The sequence below is a fragment of the Haliotis cracherodii genome, unplaced genomic scaffold (assembly GCF_022045235.1).
Source record: "Haliotis cracherodii isolate W230 unplaced genomic scaffold, xgHalCrac1.p SCAF_2, whole genome shotgun sequence".
Classification (NCBI taxonomy): Eukaryota; Metazoa; Mollusca; class Gastropoda; order Lepetellida; family Haliotidae; genus Haliotis; species Haliotis cracherodii.
Window position 1 is genome coordinate 29,037,138 of NW_027266275.1, and position 17,251 is coordinate 29,054,388.

The 17,251-nt window shown below is 42.4% G+C and overlaps 1 protein-coding gene across 2 annotated transcripts; it reads right to left on the minus strand.

Annotated features, from left to right (window-relative positions):
• Positions 1 to 455: 455 nt before the first annotated feature.
• Positions 456 to 17,223, minus strand: LOC139468947 (geranylgeranyl pyrophosphate synthase-like). Of its 2 annotated transcripts, none has more exons than XM_071251095.1 (12): positions 17,018 to 17,223; positions 16,557 to 16,606; positions 15,182 to 15,250; positions 13,733 to 13,818; positions 10,914 to 10,960; positions 9,734 to 9,850; positions 8,039 to 8,140; positions 6,686 to 6,746; positions 6,243 to 6,321; positions 4,605 to 4,707; positions 3,239 to 3,353; positions 456 to 1,572 (listed from the first exon to the last, which is right to left on the minus strand). In XM_071251095.1, the coding sequence occupies exons 1-12, from the start codon at positions 17,043 to 17,045 to the stop codon at positions 1,482 to 1,484; spliced, it is 948 nt and encodes a 315-aa protein (XP_071107196.1). In that variant the 5' UTR covers positions 17,046 to 17,223; the 3' UTR covers positions 456 to 1,481. The 2 variants fall into 2 exon arrangements, with proteins under 2 accessions (XP_071107196.1, XP_071107195.1); XM_071251094.1 differs by having other exon boundaries at positions 16,545 to 16,606.
• Positions 17,224 to 17,251: the final 28 nt, after the last annotated feature.

Below are 17,251 nucleotides of genomic sequence, written 5' to 3' on the forward strand. Positions count from 1 at the left end.
TCCTGTATCGCGATACATACGATACAATACATTAGAAGTTGTATTGGTGTAAAAGGCATGAGTAATAACAAAAACGACCCGTGAAGATTCCGGGGTAGAATAGGTCTTCAGCAACCCATGCTTGCTGGTATTCCCTGGTTGACTATTAACAACATAACCTTCACAGTGCCACCTTGCCTATATTTTACTGCCCTACAATATCCCATCTTTAATCTCTGAAATTTTAAAACAAATGATTCCGATGTGATTCACCAGCAAAAAGAAAGATTATCAACTTATGAAATAAAAGTACTGTATCGGGATATGAATCGTATCATCCCCATAGCGTCTGGATACAAGCAAAGCCTGCTCGGGACCTATTCGAACCAGGAGGCCAACACATAATCAGCGGTGTCTTGCCAGCAACCAACGGACCAGCACCACTGACATATCCCATATTCACAATTCGGGGTAAAAACAAGGCAAGGAAGGGGTGATCGACATGAGACTGTTTAATCAATGCACAGAAATGCCCTTTTTGGAGGGGGAATGGACAAAAAGAAGGCAAATTTGATGGTAAAAGTGTATAACAGAAAACAATGCTTTGAGTATTTGGCTGTACAACTGGAACGTCACACGATCACATCTCACGACCAGCATCTATCTCGGCCACGAACACAATGATACATTCACAACTACAACACAAACCTATCAGTATTTATGTTGTAGCTTTAACTGGAAAGAAATATACCATTAAACCATTAAAAAAGAACAGAGATGTGTAACCCTACTCAGAGATGCACGAAGAGCAATAGTGAGTGAGTGAGTATGGTTTTACGTTGCTTTTAGCAATATTCCAGCAATATGACGGCGGGGAACACCACAAATGGGCTTCACACATTGTACCCATGTCTGGAATTGAAGAGCAATAGAATATCCCAAGAAGTTGTTATCATAAAGTAGACTGTAGTAATATGATGCTGATATGACCAAGGGTTCCTCACTTGGAAGGGTAGCCATTGAAATAAAGAATACAACTACGATTTGCTACTTTGAGTTCAAGACCCTGACTTGAGGATGGCCGACACCAATGTTATTTTCCCTGCAGTGAATACCTTTTTGGTTAATCTTTTTATATGATATCAGTGACCTTTGACAAAATATTTTTTTCCCATTCATGTTCATACATATTTAAAATGTCTTCTGCATTCATTTACTGATTTTCATTGTCACACATATTTTGGACCTCTTTGGTGGGGCTTGAGATTCAAGCCTGTATTAAGTTTACACACAACAGAAAAACTGTCACAAGTTGCTGGCAACTGCAGACACTGATATGTGACATTCATTTGTTCACTTTCATCCTACCAGCACTTACAATCATCATCATCATCCCATCTGCCACGACTTGAGCACACGACGACATCCATCACAGACTTGGCCTTCCACTGGGCCTACAACAGTATTGTATAGATGAGGTTTCATTGAGTTTCCACCATCTACTATGATTCCTCTGTGTATACTTTCTTCAGCTCTCCCACGAGACTTGACAGCGTAGGGTTTCCACCTTGTTCCTCAATTAGCTCCAGGGCTCTGAAACATGGAGGACGCAGACTGAAATATGGAGGACAAGGACCTTTGTGACCGAAACATGGAGGACAATGGCTGAAGTATGTTTGGACAGGGACCTTTGTGACCGAAACATGGAAGACAATGGCTGAAATATGTTTGGACAGTGACCTTTCAGACAGAAATATGGAGGACACGGACTGAAATATGGAGGACAGGGACCTTTGTGACCGAAACATGGAGGACAATGGCTGAAATATGTTTGGACAAAGACCTTTGTGACCGAAACATGGAGGACAATGGCTGAAATATGTTTGGACAGTGACCTTTCAGACAGAAACATGGAGGACACGGACTGAAATATGGAGGACAGGGACCTTTGTGACCGAAACATGGAGGACAATGGCTGAAATATGTTTGGACAGGGACCTTTGTGACCGAAACATGGAAGACAATGGCTGAAATATGTTTGGACAGTGACCTTTCAGACAGAAATATGGAGGACACGGACTGAAATATGGAGGACAAGGACCTTTGGGACCGAAACATGGAGGACAATGGCTGAAATATGTTTGGACAGGGACCTTTGTGACCGAAACATGGAAGACAATGGCTGAAATATGTTTGGACAGTGACCTTTCAGACAGAAACATGGAGGACAATGGCTGAAATATGTTTGGACAGTGACCTTTCAGACAGAAACATGGAGGACAATGGCTGAAATATGTTTGGACAGTGACCTTTCAGACAGAAACATGGAGGACAATGGCTGAAATATGTTTGGACTGTGACCTTTCAGACAGAAACATGGAGGACAATGGCTGAAATATGGAGGACAATGGCTGAAATATGGAGGACAGGGATCACAGTGATCGGTTTTATGAGCAACATTCCATGCCCTTCGGATGTAAGGACACAAGCAACCAAATCACTTTTCATGACCACACAATCCATTTGGTTGGCTGTCATTTGTAAAACCAAAATTTCATACATGTTTTTCATCCAGTGTGACATTATGCCGTGCACTGTTAAACTGTTCATAACTGGCTAAACGAGAGAATCAAACGTACAGCTTGACAAATGAATGAGCTGACCAGAAGTCTACAGTATATACACAGGGCTGATGTCCCATATGCCAGTGCCTCATCGAGCTTGTGCGGTTAACACAAATAATCGGCTACATAAGAACACTGATTTATTTCATACGACTATAGTAAATCTGTAATGTCATGATTAACTATAGTCATATGAAACAATCTAGTGTTCTTTAACGTCTTCTGAGTTGTATATAGTCAACATTTCTTCAACAATTGCTCCATTCATCTCATAATATTTGAATGGGGTGGGAAACTTTAGGCCTACAATACAATCAGCACTTTTTTTAGCTGCCTCCTCATTTTAAAAATCTGTAAGCCATTTTATGTTTTTATATTTTCTATAAGGCTTCTCTATAACATCAACTGAAGAAGGTTGGGATTAGTATGTTAGGTAGAACTATTTGTAGCTCATCAAGTCACAAGACAAGGGAAGATATCCATGTTGCCATTTGCTTCATCTGTGGGTACCTGATGCCATGTGTTGCAGGGAGGTACGTGGGGAGGATTTATATAATGGCATGAATGCTGCCAATGTTAGTGACAGAGATGCCCCCCTATGACGATCTCACATCTTCCACCACCGACATACTGACCTCTGCTCCAGGCTGACCAGTGTCTGCTTGGTGTAGTCAAAGGACCCGATCTTCATCATGTAGTCTACACAGTACTTCTTCAAGTCATTGTCCGTTGTTCTCTGTCGTAAAATGTCTTGTTGCAATTAAGGCAGTTAAACTTGCTAGCTGCACATTTTTTTAAATGTGATAGGTATTGTAAAAACAAAAATGGTTTCCGGGTCAAAATGTTCCGAAGCTCTATGAAAAAAAAGGAGAAAAATAAAAATCTCTTGGTAATCTGAAATAAGCCTTTCATACCATTCTCTCAGCTCTAACCCTCTCTTTACCCCTTGTCCCCTCACCTTCAGAAGCACTTTCTTGATTACGCTCTCGCCCAACCAGACCTAGGCCTTAGATACACTCAACGAGACCTTGGCCTCACATATCCTCTACCTCACGGATCCCAGCCTCATATACCGTCTACCCCACCAGATCTTGGCCTTGCATACCTTCTTCACACACAGACCTTGACCTCATATACCCTCTACCTCACCAGATCTTGGCCTTGCACACCTTCTACACTCACAGACCTTGACCTCATGTACCCTCTACCTCACCAGACCTTGGCCTTGCACACCTTCTTCACACACAGACCTTGACCTCATATACCCTCTACCCCACCAGATCTTGGCCTTGCATACCTTCTACACTCACAGACCTTGACCTCATGTACCCTCTACCTCACCAGACCTTGGCCTTGCATACCTTCTTCACACACAGACCTTGATCTCATGTACCCTCTACCTCACCAGATCTTGGCCTTGCATTCCTTCTTCACACACAGACCATGACCTCATGTAACCTCTACCTCACCAGACCTTGGTCTTGCATACCTCCTACACTCACAGACCTTGACCTCATGTACCCTCTACCTCACCAGACCTTGGCCTTGCATACCTTCTACACTCACAGACCTTGACCTCATGTACCCTCTACCCCACCAGATCTTGGCCTTGCATACCTTCTAAACTCACAGACCTTGACCTCATGTACCCTCTTACCCCACTTGACCTTGGTCTCACATACCCTCTACCCCACCAGATCTTGGCCTTGCATACCTTCTACACTCACAGACCTTGACCTCATGTACCCTCTACCTCACCAGATCTTGGCCTTGCATTCCTTCTTCACACACAGACCATGACCTCATGTAACCTCTACCTCACCAGATCTTGGCCTTGCATACCTTCTACACTCACAGATCTTGACCTCATGTACGCTCTTACCTTGGCCTCACATACCCACACTCCTCACAGACCTTGCACTTCCCTGCACCATTATGGACATCAGCCCTCCCTGCACCCCTCACCCTCCCTCCCTCCCCACTGCCCTAGAACAAGGATACTGATGATCTGGTTGTTGTCTGGGCTGGACCGGATGGCATGGATGAGAGGGAAGGAGAACTTGCCCTCTGTCAGGTCTTCACAGTAGCTCTTGTTGGCTTCATACTGAAACAGGCCACAACTTATCAGTTCCGTCTCACATACTGAAACAGGCCACAACTTATCAGTTCCATCTCACATACTGAAACAGGCCACAACTTATCAGTTCCGTCTCACATACTGAAACAGGCCACAACTTATCAGTTCCGTCTCACATACTGAAACAGGACACAACTTATCAGTTCCGTCTCACATACTGAAACAGGACACAACTTATCAGTTCCGTCTCACATACTGAAACATCCTGCAACGTATCAGTTCCGTCTCACATACAGAAACATCCTGGAACGTATCAGTTCTGAAACAACCCACAATGTATCAGTTCTGTAACAGCCTGCAATGTATCAGTTCTGAAACGGCCTCCAAAGTATCAGTTCTGAAGCAGCCCTTAATGTATCAGTTCTGAAGCAGCCTGCAACATATCAGTTCTGAAACGGCCTCCAAAGTATCAGTTGTGAAACAGCCTGCAATGTATCAGTTCTGAAGCAGCCTGCAACGTATGAGTTCTGAAACAACCTGCAGCATATCAGTTCTAAAACAGCCTGCAACGTTTGAGTTCTGAAACAGCCCTCAATGTATCAGTTGTGAAACAGCCTGCAATGTATCAGTTCTGAAGCAGCCCTCAATGTATCAGTTGTGAAACAGACCTCAATGTATCAGTTGTGAAACAGCCCTCAATGTATCAGTTCTGAAGAAGCCCTCAATGTATCAGTTCTGAAACAGCCTGCAATGTATCAGTTGTGAAACAGCCCTCAATGTATCAGTTCTGAAGCAGCCCTCAATGTATCAGTTCTGAAGCAGCCCTCAATGTATCAGTTGTGAAACAGCCCTCAATGTATCAGTTGTGAAACAGCCTGCAATGTATCAGTTCTGAAACAGCCTCCAAAGTATCAGTTCTGAAACAGCCTCCAAAGTATCAGTTCTGAAACAGCCTCCAAAGTATCAGTTCTGAAACAGCCTCCAAAGTATCAGTTCTGAAACAGCCTGCAATGTATCAGTTCTGTAACAGCCTGCAACGTATCAGTTCTGAACTAGCATGCAACGTATCAGTTCTGAAACAGCCCACAACGTATCAGTTCTGAACTAGCATGCAACGTATCAGTTCTGAAACAGCCTGCAACGTATCAAATTAGAGGCAAACAAACATGTAACTGATTCATATTCAAGGTCATAGTCTATCTCTATAGAATATACTATAACACAGACATGACAGCAACATAGAGCTTGTAGGGACCATATGAATTAGTCTGATAAACTGGCACTGTATTCTATCCATTTCCTGGATTCTGATGAAATCAAACAGATTATTAATTCAAATCAGTATTAATTCAACGATTCATTCAAACAAAACATGGAACATTATCTCACAAAACTAGCACAGCATAAGCATTTCTAACTCCTGAGTGCGGCGTTAAACAACAAACTAACAAACTCTTACTCCTGGCTGTGTACTTCATTGTGGCATACAAAATATATAACACGATAAATATGAACACAACACACTTGTATGCCACACAGAGATCAGTGTCGATGTGTCTCACCTCTTTGGAATATAGGTTGGCATAGTCGTCTCGGATCTGGAAGTACAATCCTAGTACATCTAACAAAGGTTTAAAGTCACTGAAATATAACAGAAACACTTTTTCATATATCACATAAATTATAAATATATGAAGGATTTTTAGACCAGACATTTTTTTGGAAGCCTTGAATAAATGTAAATGTGAAAGCTAACCTAATATGAAAAAAAGCACTGTTTTTTTTAAAGCCGCAATAACCAGATATAATTAAAAACATTTACTGTCAGTATCAAGATTAATAAATTATGTAAAATATTATAATCAAAACCAGTTGAAAATTATCTTAAAAACTTTAAAAAGCAACAAATTATGAATTGAGAGAGGAAATTAAAAAGTTTTTTTTTTTCAATATTCCAACCTCAATTTTGGGCAAAAGAACGGTAACACCAGCCTTGTGTACATACCTCTTGTTGTCACTGAATAGTTGCATAAGTCGAACAGCTAGACCAAACAGTCCACCAGTCTCTGAAACACAAGGTCACATTGTAGTATCAAGGCCAACAGGAATACTGTTTCAGTCATGAAAAAAGATTGTTGTGCTTCTGTTGGAAGTGACCGACATGGTCAAAAAATACACTGTTGACCTGCCGATGACACACTCAACAATAACAAAGACACACACACCCCCAAGTTGTTTACCACATACACATTGCCATGTATATATTGTACATGCTCAGCTGATAAATGTCCCCCAATGAAGACACTCTTGGAGTACTTCTGATTGAAATCCTTGCTAAGAAGTGAGGTGAGGTGAAATGAGGCTTAACATCACATCCAAGATTGCTGCACTTATATAGCGTATGTGTTTGTGGCTGCTTGTACTGGTTCAGACTAATGCTGATTTTATAGTGCCAGCTGAGGCACCATGCCACAGTTTAACATGACCAAAAGTCCAGGGAGACGGTCTGCTAAGAAGCAACTTATCCTGCAATTACCGTATTCGACGTAATAAGCGCCCAGGGCGCTCTCAAAATTAGAAATTGGGGGCTCTTATTGGAATATTATTTTGGTGAAAAAACAGAGAGTTGAAAGTTCGCAAAATTTGTGGTTTATGCTGACAACCTGAAATGTTTATATACGACATATATATTTTTCCAGGATTTAATTGCCCATAATTAATGGTGCATATAACACACGAGTGTGTATTATACACGAATAAATAAGTCTTGTGTACATTGATCGGAAGGGGTGCTAATAGAGATTGTTCACTAGCCAATATATTAGCAAATATCGCCGTGGGCGCTTATTAGAGCGGGGCGCTTATTACGTCGAATACGGTACATACATTACACATATGCATCCTACAAGCTACCAATATGACGACTATAAAAATATGCATCATACCAATATCCTTTGGAATTTATAGAACCAAAAATATGCATGATACAAGCTACTTATATCATTTGGATATAACAACACTAAAACCGTGCATCTTACAAGCTACTGCAATGACAACACTAATATTACACCTCTTACTATCCATGGGCATGATGACATCCCATTTATGTAGCTTACAATCTCTCCATATTCATCATGACCACTAAAGCTTTATATATCTAATATAAAGAAACATCGGAGATACTGAACATTACTTGAATCTTTATCTCACATCAAGCAACTATGTAAAATCAATGGCTGTATGCGCCACAATGTGACAGACTGAAAGTTGTTGTCCATATGATCTACACCAGACATTTGTAGCTATGACTGCAGTAGTGTGTAGAGCTATGATTCTACAATGGCTATGAGATACTGACTGCGTATCACCATGGTCTTGTAGTCCTCCTCCGTGGGGCACAGCACCGCATCTCTCCAGTAGATGTCCATCCCCTGCCCGCGATGAAGCTCCAGCAGCTGCTCTGTAACCATGGTAACACCCAACAGGTTAGACTAACATTTAGTCTCTGAAATCTTATATTACACAATATCCTTCTTGACTCTAAAAATAAAAAAAAATTCCCTATGCTGATTTGTGGAATAGAGCTAGCTTGAGCTGGCTAGACTTGCTTTTGTATGCATTTCTAGATTATTATTTTTTCATAAAATAAATATATTCCACGGTCATGGTGCAGGACTACCAACAGGTATACATCACGATGAACAAAGAGGACACTGTGGACCGGGACTCTTTAGTTCTGGTTAATTCACTTCCTTCATCACATTCAGTGTTTCTGTCCTCCAACCATAAACAATACCTTGAGGCTTAACAAGTAATGAGGAACAGACGAGCGAGGGATGTCCTCTACATTTCTCTATGCATGTTAAGCAGAGTTTAATTGACTAAGATGCTGTAGACTTGTGGAGAGTACCAGTAATCTGACCATGGTTGCTGTTAATAACAGTGAGTTGTGAGATCTTCCGATCGCTTCACACAAAATTTCGCCAAAATTAATTAAAACAATATTAAGGAATTTTAAATAAAATTAATACAATAAGTTACAAACATAAGTCCAGATATACAATGAACACTTTTAATAACCAGACAGTGTAAATACATGATTAATTTGCATACTTCAGTATGGATTTGTTGACATGGTATTTCCAGTGTTACTTGCTCACGGTAATGTCTTTCCATGGGAGAAAAAACAACAAAACTCATTATGGTGTGTATAATGCGCGCCCCCTTCTATACAGCTGAGTTTTTTGGAGAAAAAAGTGTGCACCATACTACGGAAAAACGGTATTGAGTAAGTCACTGCCAAGCCTTGTTTGATTACATTACTTCCAGTCACATTTTTAAAAATTAAAGTTCTCACTCTTTGTTTGAAATAATATATGCAATTAACTTTATTATTTTTAATCAGCCTCAGATGAATATGCGCAGGACCAAAAATGTTGTTTTTTTATGAACAAATGAAATGCATTCAGATCCTTTCGATAGGGGAACAAACGGTAGGTATGAATGTAACACAAAACATATATTTTTCATTAACGATTCATGACATTTGAAGTTCAGATATGCAGGACAATTACGTTTTTTCATCCATGCATGTCGCCTGATATTATTGTATATGCCACATCTATCTCATGTGACCCTGATATCAACAATCCAACCATTGCCATCAGCCATTGACCATCTGATCCCCAATTCATTCGGCTCTTACAACAAGCATGAGGCTCTTACATGCAAGACCCGTGAAGATCCGGGGTAGAATAGGCCTTTAGCAACCCATGCTTGCTGTAAAAGGCGACTATGCTTGTCGTAAGAGGCGACTAGTGGGATCGGGTGGTCAGGCTCGCTGACTTAGTTGATGCATGTCATCGAATCCTGATTGCGTGGATCGATGCCCATGATGTCAAACACTGGATGTCTGGTCCAGACACGATTATTTCTAGACAGCCATCATATAGCTGTAATATTGCCGAGTGTGGCATTAAACAAGAAACTTACAAACAAATCTATGCAAACTACAGAGGTCATGGGCAGGTGCACCTGTGACCTGTGAACTGACCTGTAAATACTGTATTGACCTCCGGATGTCCGAGGCTGTGGAGTTTTGACAGCGCTAGGAAGTACACATAATTGGCAGTGTTGATTGTCTGTGGAATTCCGTATATACTGTGTGCCACTGCAAAATTCCATCATATCACCATGGTTTAGCATGCATCACACTTGCTACCATACCAGACTTTTGTAATCAACAGGAAATATTTACATTGAAACCTAAATCCTACATATATTTCTATCTTTTCAATTTACATGCATTAAAATATATATGTACCAAACGATTAACATTGAATAATAACATAAGACAAAGATAAAACAGGCATTTTCCTTTTTGGGAGGAATGAGTAGCTGTAATTGGGAATTGGGAGTTATCTCCCTTTATCTGTTGTTTTACAGGTTCCACTACAATAAGAATTAGTTGTGCAGCCAGCTGCTTTCCTAGAGAAGATGGAGCGTGCAGTGAAGAAGCTAGCAGCTATAATTGGATGATACCATGAAAGATTTTAAAATCTCCATTCACCCAGTAATTATTAAATGACCATGTTTTTCAAGTTGATTCTTTATTTTTAACTTCATTATTGTGACTATTTATACAGAATGTGTGCTGGGTATATTATGTGATTTTATTGCACCTTTAGGTTTGGATATGCATGCATGTATATAGAATGGCAGTTGAATGCAGAATTATAAGTTATTAAACATAACTTTACAGATGTCCATGGGAAATATTTGGTTGTGTGTAGCCTACAGGGCAAGCGTATATTTCAGTTATTCCTACTGTCTATGTTTTTCTGTTTATACATCACCATGGATACGTATTGGCAAGAATTGAAAGTAAATGAAGTGAATCTGGGACCAGTTTGGGTTTTTAAAGTTTTTAAAGTTGAAAACATATTTTAAATTGATATGATCTTGGGGGCATCAATCATGGATGGAATTGACCCATGACCGCCTCCTTTTACAAATATATAAATAAACTGGTCCAGATTTGATTATTTACAGACCGCCGTCATATAGCTGGAATATTGCTGAGTGCGACGTTAAACAAACAAACAAACAAAACATTACTATAGACGTCTATGGGAAATCATTTGGTTGGTTGTAACCTACAATAGGAGAGAAGTGTCACTACACCGGTCCCACTCTTAATACCATCATCACTTTCTGTCAACAAATACACTCACCTGGTATTCCTCGCCTCAGCTTGGAATTATCCTCGATGTCATCTATTCTGTAAATGACAACACTGCTTTAGCTTTCAAGGAGGAAAGTCATCATATCATACGCTTGCTTTATCATAACTTAGCAGTCTTCTTAACTTAGATCAGGGTTTTAACAAAGACAAGAATATTGCCTCACATATCATTAAAAACTGACAATGGATGCATGTAACCTGCATTGAGATTGTTGACCATCTATAGTAATGGCAGTCTTCACAGGTCGCAGAGTGTTAAGAGTTTATTTCTATTCTCAGTCAGTCTGTAGACATGGTAGAGGAAGGTGTGGTCAGCCTGTGATGAGCAGTTTCAAGGTCACAGACATTTACCCCTTTGTTGAAACAGAAGAGGTGTTGATAGACAAAGGATCATATTTGGATGAACACTGGATTCAAGCCCATGGTTTTACCCTGATCTACAAAACTAGGGCTCCAGTGGACCACCAATAATTAATTGTAAGGGCCCTTACAGGAAATATGAGGGTCCTGTAAAGTAACGAAATGGTGCAGTGCAGCCCAGCACTGCGTAGTGTAAGATTTGATAATTACTTTAATTACAGGACCTCATATTTCTTGTCCAGAATATTATTGTATATCTCTAGGGAAGCAATATTTCGGGCATCCATTCTATCGATTTGTTGGTCATGTTCGTACAGGGCACATATTTCTGTGTTGTGTTAAGCCCTGCAAACTCCAGACTTCTCTTGACTCTGGCTTCAGCACCTTCCAAGGCAAGAGTTAACTGACTATAAAAGTCTGGTTTCCACCCTTGCCGAACTAGGCTGTAACTATAGAGTTATATTTTCGCTTGACTAATGAGTCTATGCATAGTCCAATAAAAATCACAAAATTGTCATCCGGTTCATAAACTGCCATGCACATTTTAGTCAATTGCAGGATTTGCAAAGCATGTGTACCGCCAACCAGGCATCAGATATTTTTACCAAATGTTTATTGTTTTTAATCATTTTATTTGATGCACTTTTGATTTTGATCTACCGTGCCCTGGCCCTGCTGGGGATCTACTGTGCTCTGGCCCTGCTGGGGATCTACTGTGACCTGACCACACTGGGGACCTGCTGTGCCCTGACCACTCTGGGGACCTGCTGTGACCTGACCACACTGGGGACCTGCTGTGCCCTGACCACACTGGGGACCTGCTGTGACCTGACCACACTGGGGATCTACTGTGCCCTGGCCACACTGGGGACCTGCTGTGCCCTGACTACACTGGGGACCTGCTGTGCCCTGACCACACTGGGGACCTGCTGTGTCCTGGCCACACTGGGGATCTACTGTGCCCTGAACACACTGGGAACCTGCTGTGTCCTGGCCACACTGGGGATCTACCGTGCCCTGACCACACTGGGGACCTGCTGTGCCCTGACCACACTGGGGATCTACCGTGCCCTGACCACACTGGGGACCTGCTGTGTTCTGACCACACTGGGGACCTGCTGTGTTCTGACCACACTGGGGATCTACGGTGCCCTGACCACACTTGGGACCTGCTGTGACCTGACCACACTGGGATCTACCGTGCCCTGACCACACTGGGGACCTGCTGTGTCCTGACCACACTGGGGATCTACCGTGCCCTGACCACACTGGGGATCTACCGTGCCCTGACTACACTGGGGATCTACTGTGCCCTGAACACACTGGGGACCTGCTGTGCCCTGACCACACTGGGGACCTGCTGTGCCCTGACCACACTGGGGACCTGCTGTGCCCTGACCACACTGGGGACCTGCTGTGTCCTGGCCACACTGGGGATCTACTATGCCCTGAACACACTGGGGATCTACTGTGCCCTGGCCACACTGGGGACCTGCCGTGCCCTGACCACACTGGGGACCTGCTGTGCCCTGACCACACTGGGGACCTGCTGTGCCCTGACCACACTGGGGACCTGCTGTGCCCTGACCACACTGGGGACCTGCTGTGCCACTGACCACACTGGGGATCTGCTGTGCCCTGACCACACTGGGGACCTACTGTGCCCTGACCACACTGGGGACCTGCTGTGACCTGACCACACTGGGGACCTGCTGTGCCACTGACCACACTGGGGATCTGCTGTGACCTGACCACACTGGGGATCTACTGTGCCCTGACCACACTGGGGACCTGCTGTGCCCTGACCACACTGGGGATCTACTGTGCCCTGACCACACTGGGGACCTGCTGTGCCCTGACCACACTGGGGATCTACGGTGCCCTGACCACACTGGGAACCTGCTGTGTCCTGACCACACTGGGGATCTACGGTGCCCTGACCCCACTAGGGACCTGCTGTGACCTGACCACACTGGGGACCTGCTGTGCCCTGACCACACTGAGGATCTACTGTGCCCTGACCACACTGGGGATCTACTGTGCCCTGAACACACTGGGGATCTACTGTGCCCTGGCCACACTGGGGATCTACTGTGCCCTGAACACACTGGGGATCTACTGTGCCCTGGCCACACTGGGGACCTGCTGTGCCCTGACCACACTGGGGATCTACTGTGCCCTGAACACACTGGGGATCTACTGTGCCCTGAACACACTGGGGATCTACTGTGCCCTGGCCACACTGGGGACCTGCTGTGCCCTGACCACACTGGGGATCTACTGTGGCCTGAACACACTGGGGATCTACTGTGCCCTGACCACACTGGGGATCTACTGTGCCCTGACCACACTGGGGATCCACTGTGCCCTGACCACACTGGGGATCTACTGTGCCCTGACCCTGCTGGGGATCTACTGTGCCCAGGCCCTGCTGCGGTGACTACTTACAGTAGACTGGCATTGTGAAGCATCTGTATTACTTCTCCAATCTGCACAAGCTTGTCTTCTGGGATCTTCAGCCAGTAGTTGAGGGCCTGAAACATCACCGGCACTGAGACACTATGTGAACACACAGAGTCGTGCTACATGTAACACCAACACTTCCCTGCCATACATAATGTGCTGCTATACATAATGTACTCAAGGACATTCATGGACATGATGGAACAATTTGTACAATAACTGGATGAGAGACAGTTGCATGACAGATGAGAGACAGGTGTATGATGATGAGAGACATGTGTATGATGGATGAGAGATAACTGAATGATGGATGAGAGACATGTGTATGATGGATGATTGACAAGTGTATGATAGATGAGAGACAAGTGAATGACGGATGAGAGACAAGTGTATGATGGATGAGAGACATGTGTATGATGGATGAGAGACAAGTGTGTGACGAATGAGAGACAAGTGTATGACGGATGATAGACAAGTGTATGACAGATGAGAGACAAGTGTATGACGGATGATTGACAAGTGTATGACAGATGAGAGACAAGTGTATGACGGATGAGAGACAATTGTATGACGGATGAGAGACAAGTGTGTGACGGATGAGAGACAAGTGTGTGACGGATGAGAGACAAGTGTATGACAGATGAGAGACAAGTGTGTGATGGATGAGAGACAAGTGTGTGATGGATGAGAGACAAGTGTATGACACATGAGAGGCAAGTGTATGATGGATGAGAGACAAGTGTATGACAGATGAGTGACAAGTGTATGACGGATGAGAGACAAGTGTATGACACATGAGAGGCAAGTGTATGACAGATGAGTGACAAGTGTGTGACGGATGAGAGACAAGTGTGTGATGGATGAGAGACAAGTGTATGACAGATGAGAGACAAGTGTGTGATGCATGAGAGACAAGTGTATGAAATGAGAAACATGTGTATGATAGACAAGTGTATGACAGATGAGAGACAAGTGTGTGACACATAAGAGACAAGTGTATGATGGATGAGAAACGTGTATGATAGACAAGTGTGTGAGGGATAAGAGACAAGTGTATGACGGATGAGAGACGAGTGTATGACGGATGAGAGACAAGTGTGTGACGGATAAGAGACGAGTGTGTGACGGATAAGAGACGAGTGTGTGACGGATGAGGGACAAGTGTATGACGGATGAGAGACGAGTGTGTGACGGATGCGAGACAAGTGAATGACAGATGAGAGACAAGTGTGTGACGGATAAGAGACGAGTGTGTGACGGATGAGGGACAAGTGTATGACGGATGAGAGACAAGTGTATGATAGACAAGTGTATGATGGATGAGAGACAAGTGAATGACAGATAAGAGACAAGTGTATGATGGATGAGAGACAAGTGTATGACGGATAAGAGACGAGTGTATGACGGATGAGATGATGACACTTATTTACTCACTGCAGCCAGCTTGGTCCTGATCTTCTTGCCAGGAATCTGGCAGATGTAATCGTATGGTTCAAGGAGCACCTGATGAGGAAATACAAAAGCAGGTTCATATTAACATCATTATTTGTCTGAGCAAGGTATTGAATTGAATTTCTCAAAATTAATTGTGTATTATGATAACTCATTCAAGGACACTAAAATATTTTGTTACCAGGTTTCACTGTGGTTCTGTCTGCCTTGCAACCAGGCTTTAGTGGGTGCCTCAGTTAACCCTCACTTTAACAATGGGTGCATAATTCAAGTGTTCAAAAAATGACCATCAAGGGTACTGTGTGTTATATTCATATACCAGCAGATGTATATTAAAATGTAAATATAATAAATGTTCTAAGTTGTTTTCTTTCATTACCATGATTACCACTTCAACTGTTCTCTCGCCTGAACATAACAACACAAGCATACAACACATTTTGAACAGAGAATAATGGTACTGAGCAGAAGGTTCTGAAGTGCAGACGACCACACAAAGCTACAAGACTAACTTCTCCAGTGTATCACCATGTGTAAATATGAAACTGATAAAAATCAAATAAATCACACATGCATTACGGGTCCATCACTTCACAAAACAGTAATACCGTATTCGACGTAATAAGTGTCCCGGGCGCACTCAAAATTAGAAATAGGGGGCTCTTATTGGAATATTATTTTGGTGATAAAAAACAGGGTTGAAAGATTGTAAATTTTGTGGTTTATGCTGACAGCCAGAAATGTTTATATAAGACAATGTAAGCTAATTCCGTTGAATACTGTCATTTGTGAACAGAAACAATAAATGCATCCGGAACCTCCTCTCAGAGAAAAAGTGTGTATCTTGAAGTAGTGACTGATAAATATTTCCCAGCAACCCCCCACCACCACCCAACTTCAGATACTCAACATGTTCATTATTACCAAACAAATTTCATTACACATCTCATTGACTGCCATGTGAACATGGTGAACCCATTTTTTTTACTTACACAAATGAAAATAAAAACAAAGCTATATCTTTGAATATATCATTACAAACAACAAACAGCACTAAGACAAGACAAAATATACCGTGAGTGACATATAATGTGCTGGTCTAACAGATAACGGAAGAGATTGGACGTTTCAGTCTACACGAAGATGAGACTTGGACTTTCTAGAGGTAACCTAGCTCTTCATTCAAACACAGTATGTTAACATGGTTAATCACAATACACCTTTACGCTATGATCAACAAAATGTCTGTATATTACTCCAAAAACATCAAACAACCATGCAACGTAGTCCATGCAGTGGGCATTTCAGCTCCATAGAAGAGGACAACTTGGTCAATCTACCCCACCTTCTCAATTACCTCATCTGTGAAACTGGTCTGTAAAGGCACAGCACTCATTTTTTTGGAGTCTGAAAGTTGGACAAATAATCATATAACAATTATCTTGAACATGAAGAAAACGAAGGGGGTTGGGGCAGTCCTCTTTCGCATAGGGATTTCATCATGTTCATAGCTAAACATGAAACACATTCGTCTTTATTATCAATGTATCATGCGACGCTTGGAAGATACATGGTATACAAACGGGCTACAAAATTTCAATATTCATCTACGAAATTCTGTGATTAGAAATGTTGTGCACTTAAAATAAGTTAAATAGTTCAATGAATATTACCAAGTGCCTTTAGTGGTATTGTTAATTAAATAAACGTTTCAAAGTTACATACAAGTCGTAAATATGCGGGAATAATCGACAAATTCAGAAAGAAAACATTTTCGTTATGAAATAAATAATAAATAGAATTGAACGAATATATTACTGTTAGTTGTCTGTTGGCTGTCTTGCATCTCAAATATATGAAGGTCCTTCCCACTGCAGAGATCGATCAAACCTGAAATTTGTATCGCGCAAATATACACTCCCAGTGACACCCGAGATTATATATGCTTGCTGTTAATGAGATGTGCAACAGTTATATTGAGCACCTAACTCATCCAGCATCACCCGGAAACGTCGGCATTCATTTCACGTGTTTCCTGTTTACTACATAAGT